The sequence below is a fragment of the Eucyclogobius newberryi genome, unplaced genomic scaffold (genome assembly GCF_026437365.1).
Source record: "Eucyclogobius newberryi isolate DKJ021-1_F unplaced genomic scaffold, fEucNew1.0.hap1 SCAF_4, whole genome shotgun sequence".
Classification (NCBI taxonomy): domain Eukaryota; kingdom Metazoa; phylum Chordata; class Actinopteri; order Gobiiformes; family Gobiidae; genus Eucyclogobius; species Eucyclogobius newberryi.
In genome coordinates, this window is record NW_027316056.1 from 36,060,886 (window position 1) to 36,073,053 (window position 12,168).

At 44.8% G+C, this 12,168-nt stretch overlaps 1 protein-coding gene across 1 annotated transcript in view; it reads left to right on the forward strand.

The window, feature by feature from the left end:
• The window catches only part of cacna1hb (calcium channel, voltage-dependent, T type, alpha 1H subunit b), a 117,134-nt gene that overhangs the window by 50,431 nt on the left and 54,535 nt on the right, over positions 1 to 12,168 (forward strand). Inside the window, exon 11 of the mRNA XM_072462439.1 lies at positions 4,643 to 4,794. Within this exon, the coding sequence (XP_072318540.1) occupies positions 4,643 to 4,794 (152 nt within the window). The remainder of the gene's footprint in view (positions 1 to 4,642; positions 4,795 to 12,168) is intronic.

The window sequence follows — 12,168 nt, forward strand, 5'->3', positions numbered from 1 at the left end:
AACTATAGCTACAGCTTTGTGCAGTGGAGCCAGAAGACAATAAAGTTAATCTTATCTTAAATTATCTTACAGTCAAGTGATTTGTTTTAAAAAAAAAATATATATATATAAATATAATGCTACTAAAATACTTGTTACCTTAGCTTTACCTAGTTATATTATACAATAAGAATACAAACAGACTCACAAATCAACTGCACATTTAAAGTAAAATAAAAGTCACATTTAAAGTAAAATAAAAGTCACATTTGGTCCAAAGTCGGTCAAATTCGTCCATTTCCAAATTAAGTTTGAATGTCATTTTTTCCATTTGTCTGACGTCTGTTGTTTCGTTGGTCCAGTCCTTGGTTGTCGGGTTTTTTTTGTCATTTATTTGCCTTTTTCCCGTTGGCAAAAGTACAACACCAAAGAGCAAATAAGACAGTGACATCACGAACTAATTGGAGTCGCAACATTAGAGCCGTGTCTCGAGAAACAGAATAAAGCATGTCTCAAGTGATATATATGAGGTCAAAGCTGTTTTTGTTTCATATATTTTATTTTAATTTAATTATTTTTAAACACGGCGAGAGCAGGACAAAATAATAATAATCTTAATAAATAATCATAAATAATCCTAATGGCACAATACGACAAACATAAATTAAATTAAAGCACAACAAGTCCAACAGTCCTATTTAGTCCAAAGTTTATCAAATTTATCCATTTCCAAATTAAGATGAATGTCAATTTTTTTCCAGTTTAATTTCAGTCCTTGAGTGTTTGTGAGGTTCGTGTCTTCCATTTCCTTGTGATTGCCTTTTTTTAGCATTTATTTTATATATTTTTTATTATTATTATGGACAATATGCTAAATATTCAAATTTTGCGTCTACGAAACAACAACTTTGGCCACATCCCATTGGTTTGGCATCTCCACCTCATAATAGTCTCAAAAAGCACCACATTGTCCTCACATCATGACAAAGTAACAGCAGTAACATGCAGTGTGGCTCTTGCTAAGCTCTGGTTCGGTCGGCGGGGTTTTTTGGCCGGTCGCAGCCCCTCTAAACCCACGGCCCCGCCCTCCCAGCGCTGCCCCGCCCTCCCAGCGCTGCCCTTCATGTAGCATCTGCACCGCCGCGTCACACTCGGCGACGTCTGAGCAACTTTGAGCCGAAGCAAGAGCAAATCACATGCCGTTTTACACTTCAAACAGCTCCGCTCCGCTTTAGCCGCTCGATCGTAGCGCGCGGTCACACGCTCGCCCGTCCGCAGAGCTTGACCTGAGCGGGGTCTCGGGGGGGAGGGGGGGGGCTTCAGAGAGCATCACGCAGATGTCCCCGAGCTTACCCACAATCCTCTGTTTACTCTGCACGCAGGAAGGAGCCGCGCAAATGTCACTAAATGGCATCGTGTTGTTTTTATGTGGATGTAATGTCACATGCAGGAGTGTGTGTTTGTGTGTGTGTGTGTGTGTGTTTGTGTGTGTGTGTCTGTGTGTGTGTGTGTGTGTGTTTGTGTGTGTGTGTCTGTGTGTGTGTGTCTGTGTGTGTGTGTGTGTGTGTGTCTGTGTGTGTGTGTGTGTGTCTGTGTGTGTGTGTGTGTCTGTGTGTGTGTGTATGTCTGTGTGTGGTTTACAGGACGTGTGCGTGTGTGTGTGTGTGTCTGTGTGTGGTTTACAGGGCGTGTGTGTGTGTGTGTGTGTGTGGTTTACAGGGCGTGTGTGTGTGTGTGGTTTACAGGGCGTGTGTGTGTGTGTGTGTGGTTTACAGGGCGTGTGTGTGTGTGTGGTTTACAGGGCGTGTGTGTGTGTGGTTTACAGGGCGTGTGTGTGTGTGTCTGTGTGTGTGTCTGTGTGTGTGTCTGTGTATGTCTGTGTGTGGTTTACAGGACGTGTGCGTGTGTGTGTGTGTGTGTGTGTCTGTGTGTGGTTTACAGGGCGTGTGTGTGTGTCTGTGTGTGGTTTACAGGGCGTGTGTGTGTGTGTGTGTGGTTTACAGGGCGTGTGTGTGTGTGTGTGTGTGTGTGTGTGTGTGTGGTTTACAGGGCGTGTGTGTGTGTGTGTGTGTCTGTGTGTGTGTCTGTGTGTGTGTGTGTATGTCTGTGTGTGGTTTACAGGACGTGTGCGTGTGTGTGTGTGTGTGTGGTTTACAGGGCGTGTGTGTGTGTGGTTTACAGGGCGTGTGTGTGTGTGTGTGTGTGTGGTTTACAGGGCGTGTGTGTGTGTGTATGTGTGTGTGTGGTTTACAGGGCGTGTGTGTGTGTGTGTTTACAGGGCGTGTGTGTGTGTGTGTGTGTGTGTGGTTTACAGGGCGTGTGTGTGTGTGTGTGTGTGTGGTTTACAGGGCGTGTGTGTGTGTGTGTGTGTGTGTGGTTTACAGGGCGTGTGTGTGTGTGTGTGTGTGTGGTTTACAGGGCGTGTGTGTGTGTGTGTTTACAGGGCGTGTGTGTGTGTGTGTGTGTGTGTGTGTGTGTGTGTGGTTTACAGGGCGTGTGTGTGTGTGTGTGTGTGTGGTTTACAGGGCGTGTGTGTGTGTGTGTGTGTGTGTGTGTGTGGTTTACAGGGCGTGTGTGTGTGTGTGTGTGTGTGTGGTTTACAGGGCGTGTGTGTGTGTGTGTTTACAGGGCGTGTGTGTGTGTGTGTGTGTGTGTGTGTGGTTTACAGGGCGTGTGTGTGTGTGTGTGTGTGTGTGTGTGTGTGTGGTTTACAGGGCGTGTGTGTATGTGTGTGTGTGGTTTACAGGGCCGAGCGAACTGTTGTACAAATGATCGTGTTTATGGCTCAGATTTATATGTGGCACTTATATGTGGCAATTGTTCTCATTATTCTTACTCTTTCTGTGACTGTGAGAGTTAAGAACTAAAAGAACTACAGCTGCCCCAGGGCTGACTGACAAGAGGCTGCCACACACACACACACACACACTCACACTCACACTCACACTCACACACACACTCCCTTTGTCTTTTAGAGACAAAGGGAGGAGATTAAACAGGTCTATTGTTTACCCACAGGTCAGGATCAAGATAAGACTTTTAGTGGTTTAATGACTTCATGTTTGAAGGACTTTGGAACATAACTACTTTCTAATGAGGTGTTTATTATATTAAGAATATCATCTATAATGAGGTGGAGAATGTCTTTGAAGTTGACGTTTCAGAGGACAGGATTGACATTCGGATAGAGACAAGTTTGGAGGGAAAGACTTTGCCTTTATTTATTTCTCAATTTGGTTGAATTATTATTTTGTTGCTATGGTTTAAAGGATAATACTTCTGCATACTTCTCAGTATATTCATATAATAGTCCTACTTTCTGCTACTTTAAGATTTATTTCTGGTCAAGCTACAGTGTGCTGCCTGTGTCTACAATAGGCGGCCCGCGGGCCAACTCTGGACCGCCATGGAATATGGTTTGGTCCGCGGCCAAGTTTCCCATAATTAAAAAATAGAAAATAATTAAATTGCGTCGCATCCTGCTTTGCTGCTGATCCTTGTAACTCTTGTAGCTGTGTTTATAATGCCGGCTCTTGTAGCTGTGTTTGTAATGCCGGCTCTTGAAGCTGTGTTTGTAATGCCGGCTCTTGTAGCTGTGTTTATAATGCCGGCTCTTGTAGCTGTGTTTGTAATGCCGGCTCTTGTAACTGTGTTTATAATGCTGGCTCTTGTAGCTGTGTTTATAATGCCAGCTCTTGTAACTGTGTTCATAATGCCGGCTCTTGTAGCTGTGTTTATAATTCCGGCTCTTGTAACTGTGTTTATAGTGCCTGCTCTTGTAACTGTGTTTATAATGCCGGCTCTTGTAGCTGTGTTTATAATGCCTGCTCTTGTAACTGTGTTTATAATGCCGGCTCTTGTAACTGTGTTTATAATGCCGGCTCTTGTAGCTGTGTTTATAATGCCTGCTCTTGTAACTGTGTTTATAATGCCGGCTCTTGTAGCTGTGTTTATAATGCCTGCTCTTGTAGCTGTGTTTATAATGCCGGCTCTTGTAGCTGTGTTTATAATGCCGGCTCTTGTAGCTGTGTTTATAATGCCGGCTCTTGTAGCTGTGTTTATAATGCTGGCTCTTGTAACTGTGTTTATAATGCCGGCTCTTGTAGCTGTGTTTATAATGCCGGCTCTTGTAGCTGTGTTTATAATGCCGGCTCTTGTAGCTGTGTTTGTAACGCCGGCTCTTGTAGCTGTGTTTATAATGCCGGCTCTTGTAACTGTGTTTATAATGCCGGCTCTTGTAGCTGTGTTTATAATGCTGGCTCTTGTAGCTGTGTTTGTAATGCCGGCTCTTGTAGCTGTGTTTATAATGCCGGCTCTTGTAACTGTGATTGTAATGCCGGCTCTTGTAGCTGTGTTTGTAATGCCTGCTCTTCTAACTGTGTTTGTAATGCCGGCTCTTGTAGCCGTGTTTATAATGCCGGCTCTTGTAGCCGTGTTTATAATGCCGGCTCTTGTAGCCGTGTTTATAATGCCGGCTCTTGTAGCCGTGTTTATAATGCCGGCTCTTGTAACTGTGTTTGTAATGCCGGCTCTTATAGCCGTGTTTATAATGCCGGCTCTTGTAACTGTGTTTGTAATGCCGGCTCTTGTAGCTGTGTTTATAATGCCGGCTCTTGTAACTGTGTTTGTAGCTGTGTTTATAATGCCGGCTCTTCTTCTCCAGCCGCAGGAGCTCACGGACGTGCTGGAGATCAGTAACATGGTGTTCACCAGTCTCTTCAGTCTGGAGATGCTGCTCAAGGTCCTGGCTCTGGGCCTCTTCGGATACATCAAGAACCCTTACAACGGCTTCGACAGCATCATCGTCATCATCAGGTGGGACACACAGAACACTCGTCATGCACTTGGGTTTGTTGACTCGGTCTGTGTTTCCATGCCAACGCCCCGGCTCACCCAATCATAACAAATGTTTTCTTGCTAAATGAAATCTGATTTATCACAAGAACAGCAGCGTTTGGTCAAGAGTGTGGATCTTCACGTTTACGGCGATTCGATTTGGTTCTGATTTTATATTTTAGAACGATTCAATACAATTCACAGGCTGTATTTAGTGTGTGGCTTTAGGACCAGTTATTGTCACGATCAAACTGAGAAGTGAACGATCGTCTCTTTTACCCTCCCCCTTTCTCGCTCTCGCCCGTCGCTGTGAGGTTGAGATGAGGTCACTGTGAGGTTAAGATGAGGTCGCTGTGAGGTTGAGATGAGGTCGCTGTGAATTTGAGATGAGGTCGCTGTGAGGTTGAGATGAGGTCGAGGTGAGGCCTTTGTCAATTTGTGCCAAGGACAAAACTTACTCCAGTGATCGTTGTCCGACTAGAATTGCTTGTGCGTTTGCGTCGTTTTGGTCAGAAGTAAAACAGTAATACCACTGAGTTCCTCATACGACGTGCTCTCGCGGCCTCTGGACTTGGACTTTGACATCTGTCCATGCAGCAGAGACGACCAGAGACGACCAGGGAGGCGCTCAGAGGAAGCTCCAAGTCACAGAACTCGAGGCTCTGATGTTTGCCTGCTCGTTTGTGCACGTTAGCGTGACGATCTCCGCGCAGATAAGACGAGATAAGTGACTCGCCAAATTAAAATGCTCGTCACTCACAGCTTCACGGGGGCTTGAATGTACAGGTAAAAAGCCGATTGTAACATGTTCTTATACAAGCCTATGGCTCACTTGTAAATATAGCTAAAATGACAAAAAAAAACATTAAAATTAAATAAATAAGACGTCAGGAAACAGCTTGAGAACCACTGGGCCAAACTGTGGCTTTAAACACACCAACACAAACAATTCCTTCCTTGTGCAACCACCGGAGTTATTATTACACCCTCTGCTGGCAGGATGTATACAGCTTTAAAAATCTATATAGAGGACTTTATAGAGGACACAGGACATTATAGAGTACACAGAGGACATTATAGAGGACATTATAGAAGACTTAATAGAGAGCCCAAACTCTCTACCAGACATCTTCTTTCATACTGTGTCTCTTAAAAATCTGCTGCTTGAAATGGAAAACTATTTAAGTTTGAGAACAAAGGAGATGTTCTTTTGCGAGCGCTTGGACACAGAACAGCTCTGTTTTTACTACATTTAAGTTCTGATCTGCAGCTGCAGCGTCTCATCCTCTGCACGAGGTCAGACCAGAGCCAGGTCTGAGAGGCAGAAGAAGCATTTGTTAGTGGAGCTGGATTCTCCACAGAGCACACCGCACAGTACACTGCGTGTACTGTACTGTGTGACTAAAGCTGTACTGTGTGACTAAAGGTGTACTGCGTGACTAAAGGTGTACAGCATGACTAAAGCTGTACTGCGTGACTAAAGGTGTACTGTGTGACTAAAGGTGTACTGTGTGACTAAAGCTGTACTGCGTGACTAAAGCTGTACTGCGTGACTAAAGCTGTACTGTGTGACTAAAGGTGTACAGCATGACTAAAGGTGTACTGCGTGACTAAAGGTGTACAGCGTGACTAAAGGTGTACTGTAATGGCAAAAATAAGGCAAGGAGGCGAGTTGCTTTGTCTCAATGTTAAGGTGATTTAATCGGGCGTTTCTCTCTCTCTCTGGTACATTACATGATCAGAATCTCCCTCTTGTCCCATGTCCTACATATTTATACCCGTAGTCACATGACCACACACACAGAAGTTCCTGGTCACTGGTCTCTCAGGTACAAAGGAATCAAGGAGCAAATGGGACATCAAAGAAACAGTGGTTTCAGGAAGGAGACAGTACAGAACATTTGCATTAATTCAATTCACATGTCTTGCCTAGTGTGAAACATAACGTGGGACTTCCTAATCACTCCAGGAGGTCCGGACATGTAGATTTCCAGGCCAAGAGGAGTTGTGTCAGGCTGTTGACTGTGTTAGAACTAAATCAAATTAAGACAGAATTTGAAAATTGAAAAGCAAAGGACCAGATTATATTTTTCCACAACAGTACTGCGTGACTAAAGCTGTACTGTGTGACTAAAGCTGTACTGTGTGACTAAAGGTGTACTGCGTGACTAAAGCTGTACTGTGTGACTAAAGGTGTACTGTGTGACTAAAGCTGTACTGCGTGACTAAAGCTGTACTGCGTGACTAAAGGTGTACAGCATGACTAAAGCTGTACTGCGTGACTAAAGCTGTACTGCGTGACTAAAGGTGTACAGCATGACTAAAGCTGTACTGCGTGACTAAAGCTGTACTGCGTGACTAAAGCTGTACTGCGTGACTAAAGGTGTACAGCATGACTAAAGCTGTTCTGCGTGACTAAAGGTGTACTGTGTGACTAAAGGTGTACTCTGTGACTAAAGGTGTACTGTGTGACTAAAGCTGTACTGCGTGACTAAAGGTGTACAGCATGACTAAAGCTGTACTGCGTGACTAAAGGTGTACTGTGTGACTAAAGCTGTACTGCGTGACTAAAGGTGTACAGCGTGACTAAAGGTGTACTGCGTGACTAAAGGTGTACAGCGTGACTAAAGCTGTACTGTGTGACTAAAGCTGTACTGCGTGACTAAAGCTGTACTGCGTGACTAAAGGTGTACAGCATGACTAAAGCTGTACTGCGTGACTAAAGGTGTACAGCATGACTAAAGCTGTACTGCGTGACTAAAGGTGTACTGTGTGACTAAAGCTGTACTGCGTGACTAAAGCTGTACTGCGTGACTAAAGGTGTACAGCGTGACTAAAGCTGTACTGTGTGACTAAAGCTGTACTGCGTGACTAAATGTATACTGCGTAACTAAAGGTGTACTGCGTGACTAAAGGTGTACTGCGTGACTAAAGGTGTACTGCGTGACTAAAGCTGTACTGCGTAACTAAAGGTGTACTGCGTGACTAAAGCTGTACTGCGTGACTAAAGCTGTACTGCGTGACTAAAGCTGTACTGCGTGACTAAAGCTGTACTGCGTGACTAAAGGTGTACAGCATGACTAAAGCTGTTCTGCGTGACTAAAGGTGTACTGTGTGACTAAAGGTGTACTCTGTGACTAAAGGTGTACTGTGTGACTAAAGCTGTACTGCGTGACTAAAGGTGTACAGCATGACTAAAGCTGTACTGCGTGACTAAAGGTGTACTGTGTGACTAAAGCTGTACTGCGTGACTAAAGGTGTACTGCGTGACTAAAGGTGTACAGCGTGACTAAAGCTGTACTGTGTGACTAAAGCTGTACTGCGTGACTAAAGCTGTACTGCGTGACTAAAGGTGTACAGCATGACTAAAGCTGTACTGCGTGACTAAAGGTGTACAGCATGACTAAAGCTGTACTGCGTGACTAAAGGTGTACTGTGTGACTAAAGCTGTACTGCGTGACTAAAGCTGTACTGCGTGACTAAAGGTGTACAGCGTGACTAAAGCTGTACTGTGTGACTAAAGCTGTACTGCGTGACTAAATGTATACTGCGTAACTAAAGGTGTACTGCGTGACTAAAGGTGTACTGCGTGACTAAAGCTGTACTGCGTAACTAAAGGTGTACTGCGTGACTAAAGCTGTACTGCGTGACTAAAGGTGTACTGTGTGACTAAAGCTGTACTGCGTGACTAAAGCTGTACTGCGTGACTAAAGCTGTACTGTGTAACTAAAGCTGTACTGCGTGACTAAAGCTGTACTGTGTGACTAAAGGTGTACTGTGTGACTAAAGCTGTACTGCGTAACTAAAGCTGTACTGCGTGACTAAAGGTGTACTGCGTGACTAAAGGTGTACTGCGTGACTAAAGCTGTACTGCGTGACTAAAGCTGTACTGCGTGACTAAAGGTGTACAGCATGACTAAAGCTGTACTGCGTGACTAAAGGTGTACTGTGTGACTAAAGCTGTACTGCGTGACTAAAGCTGTACTGCGTGACTAAAGGTGTACAGCGTGACTAAAGCTGTACTGTGTGACTAAAGCTGTACTGCGTGACTAAATGTATACTGCGTAACTAAAGGTGTACTGCGTGACTAAAGGTGTACTGCGTGACTAAAGCTGTACTGCGTAACTAAAGGTGTACTGCGTGACTAAAGCTGTACTGCGTGACTAAAGGTGTACTGTGTGACTAAAGCTGTACTGCGTGACTAAAGCTGTACTGCGTGACTAAAGCTGTACTGTGTAACTAAAGCTGTACTGCGTGACTAAAGCTGTACTGTGTGACTAAAGGTGTACTGTGTGACTAAAGCTGTACTGCGTAACTAAAGCTGTACTGCGTGACTAAAGGTGTACTGCGTGACTAAAGGTGTACTGCGTGACTAAAGCTGTACTGCGTGACTAAAGCTGTACTGTGTGACTAAAGGTGTACTGTGTGACTAAAGGTGTACTGTGTGACTAAAGGTGTACTGTGTAACTAAAGCTGCACTGCATGACTAAAGGTGTACTGCGTGACTAAAGATGTACTGCGTAACTAAAGCTGTACTGCGTGACTAAATGTATACTGCGTAACTAAAGGTGTACTGCGTGACTAAAGGTGTACTGCGTGACTAAAGCTGTACTGCGTAACTAAAGGTGTACTGCGTGACTAAAGCTGTACTGCGTGACTAAAGGTGTACTGTGTGACTAAAGCTGTACTGCGTGACTAAAGCTGTACTGTGTGACTAAAGGTGTACTGTGTGACTAAAGCTGTACTGCGTGACTAAAGGTGTACTGCGTGACTAAAGGTGTACTGCGTGACTAAAGGTGTACTGCGTGACTTAAGCTGTACTGCGTGACTAAAGCTGTACTGTGTGACTAAAGGTGTACTGTGTGACTAAAGCTGTACTGTGTGACTTAAGGTGTACTGTGTAACTAAAGCTGCACTGCGTGACTAAAGGTGTACTGCGTGACTAAAGCTGTACTGTGTGACTAAAGCTGTACTGCGTAACTAAAGCTTTACTGTGTGACTAAAGCTGTACTGTGTGACTAAAGGTGTACTGCGTGACTAAAGCTGTACTGCGTAACTAAAGCTTTACTGTGTGACTAAAGCTGTACTGTGTGACTAAAGGTGTACTGCGTGACTAAAGCTGTACTGTGTGACTAAAGGTGTACTGCGTGACTAAAGCTGTACTGCGTAACTAAAGCTTTACTGTGTGACTAAAGCTGTACTGTGTGACTAAAGGTGTACTGCGTGACTAAAGCTGTACTGTGTGACTAAAGGTGTACTGCGTGACTAAAGCTGTACTGTGTGACTAAAGCTGTACTGTGTGACTAAAGCTGTACTGCGTGTCTAAAGGTGTACTGTGTGACTAAAGGTGTACTGTGTGACTAAAGCTGTACTGTGTGACTAAAGGTGTACTGCGTGACTAAAGGTGTACTGCGTGACTAAAGGTGTACTGTGTGACTAAAGCTGTACTGCGTGACTAAAGGTGTACTGCGTGACTAAAGGTGTACTGTGTGACTAAAGCTGTACTGCGTGACTAAAGCTGTACTGCGTGACTAAAGCTGTACTGTGTGACTAAAGCTGTACTGTGTGACTAAAGCTGTACTGCGTGACTAAAGGTGTACAGCGTGACTAAAGCTGTACTGTGTGACTAAAGCTGTACTGTGTGACTAAAGCTGTACTGCGTGACTAAAGGTGTACTGCGTGACTAAAGCTGTACTGTGTGACTAAAGCTGTACTGTGTGACTAAAGCTGTACTGCGTAACTAAAGCTTTACTGTGTGACTTTGCTAGTGGGGAGGTCTAGCCCCTGTTTGTGTCCATGGAGATGTTATTTATTATTATTATATTATTATTATTATTATTATTATTATTTGCCAGGAATGTCCCACATTATGGTATTAAATGTATCTATCTCGCAACTATTTCATGACCTTTGGTTTTATTGCTCGGGCTTCTCATGGTTCACTCACTGGAACAGACTTGAATGAAGTGAGTGAACGACAAATGAACGCGTTGAGCTTCAAACACATGAATCTTCTTCTAGTTTCAGCAGTGTCATCAGGAGAGTCACAGTCAGAGCCCCTGTCACAGTCAGAGCCCTGTCAGAGCCAGAGCCCTGTCACAGTCAGAGCCCTGTCAGAGCCAGAGCCCTGTCACAGTCAGAGCCCTGTCACAGTCAGAGCCCCTGTCACAGTCAGAGCCAGAGCCCTGTCACAGTCAGAGCCCTGTCACAGTCAGAGCCCTGTCACAGTCAGAGCCCCTGTCACAGTCAGAGCCAGAGCCCTGTCACAGTCAGAGCCCTGTCAGAGCCAGAGCCCCTGTCACAGTCAGAGCCAGAGCCCTGTCACAGTCAGAGCCCTGTCACAGTCAGAGCCCTGTCACAGTCAGAGCCCTGTCACAGTCAGAGCCCCTGTCACAGTCAGAGCCAGAGCCCTGTCACAGTCAGAGCCCTGTCAGAGCCAGAGCCCTGTCACAGTCAGAGCCCTGTCACAGTCAGAGCCCCTGTCACAGTCAGAGCCAGAGCCCTGTCACAGTCAGAGCCCTGTCACAGTCAGAGCCCTGTCACAGTCAGAGCCCTGTCACAGTCAGAGCCAGAGCCCTGTCACAGTCAGAGCCCTGTCACAGTCAGAGCCCTGTCACTGTCAGAGCCAGAGCCCTGTCACAGTCAGAGCCCTGTCACAGTCAGAGCCCTGTCACAGTCAGTGGTGTCATGTGCTTGTACCTGGAATACACTGTTATAAAAGCATCAAACGCTGGCACGAGCTCAGGCCTCAGCTGCATCGTCCCTTTTCTAAAATAAATACATTAAATCTCACCATCTGGGCTCAACAAACGGAGCATTTGATCTTTACTTTTTCCAGATCTGTTTGTCTTTTATTCTTTATTCTCGTTTACTCGAGCGGACTGTTCTTTAATCCTGCTGCATATATATTAATGCTGTCTCTAATTCTTGTAAAGCGCCCCCTACAGGTCAGACCACTCACTGAACTAAAATGCAGTTAAGATAAATATATTTAGAATTTTGCTACAAATTCGAAACATTTTATCATGGTATAGAGCAGGGGTGGGCAATTATTTCCCTCCCAGGGCCATATTCGAATCCTGGCTAGTAGCGGAGGGCCGGCCTGCCATCATTCTAAAAATTTGAATATCAAATAAAATATCACTTTTCTGTCAAATATAGGCTACCGAATCTATTCTTTAATTAATTTCACGTCATATTTACCATGTATACAGACAGATGCCTGAGGGCAAAATATTATTAATATTATTTTAATATTACTTGTTTGGCGGGCCGGATTATAAAGACAAACGGGCCACATGTGGCCCGCGGGCCGTAGTTTGCCCACCCCTGGTATAGCGACTGTTTTAGGTT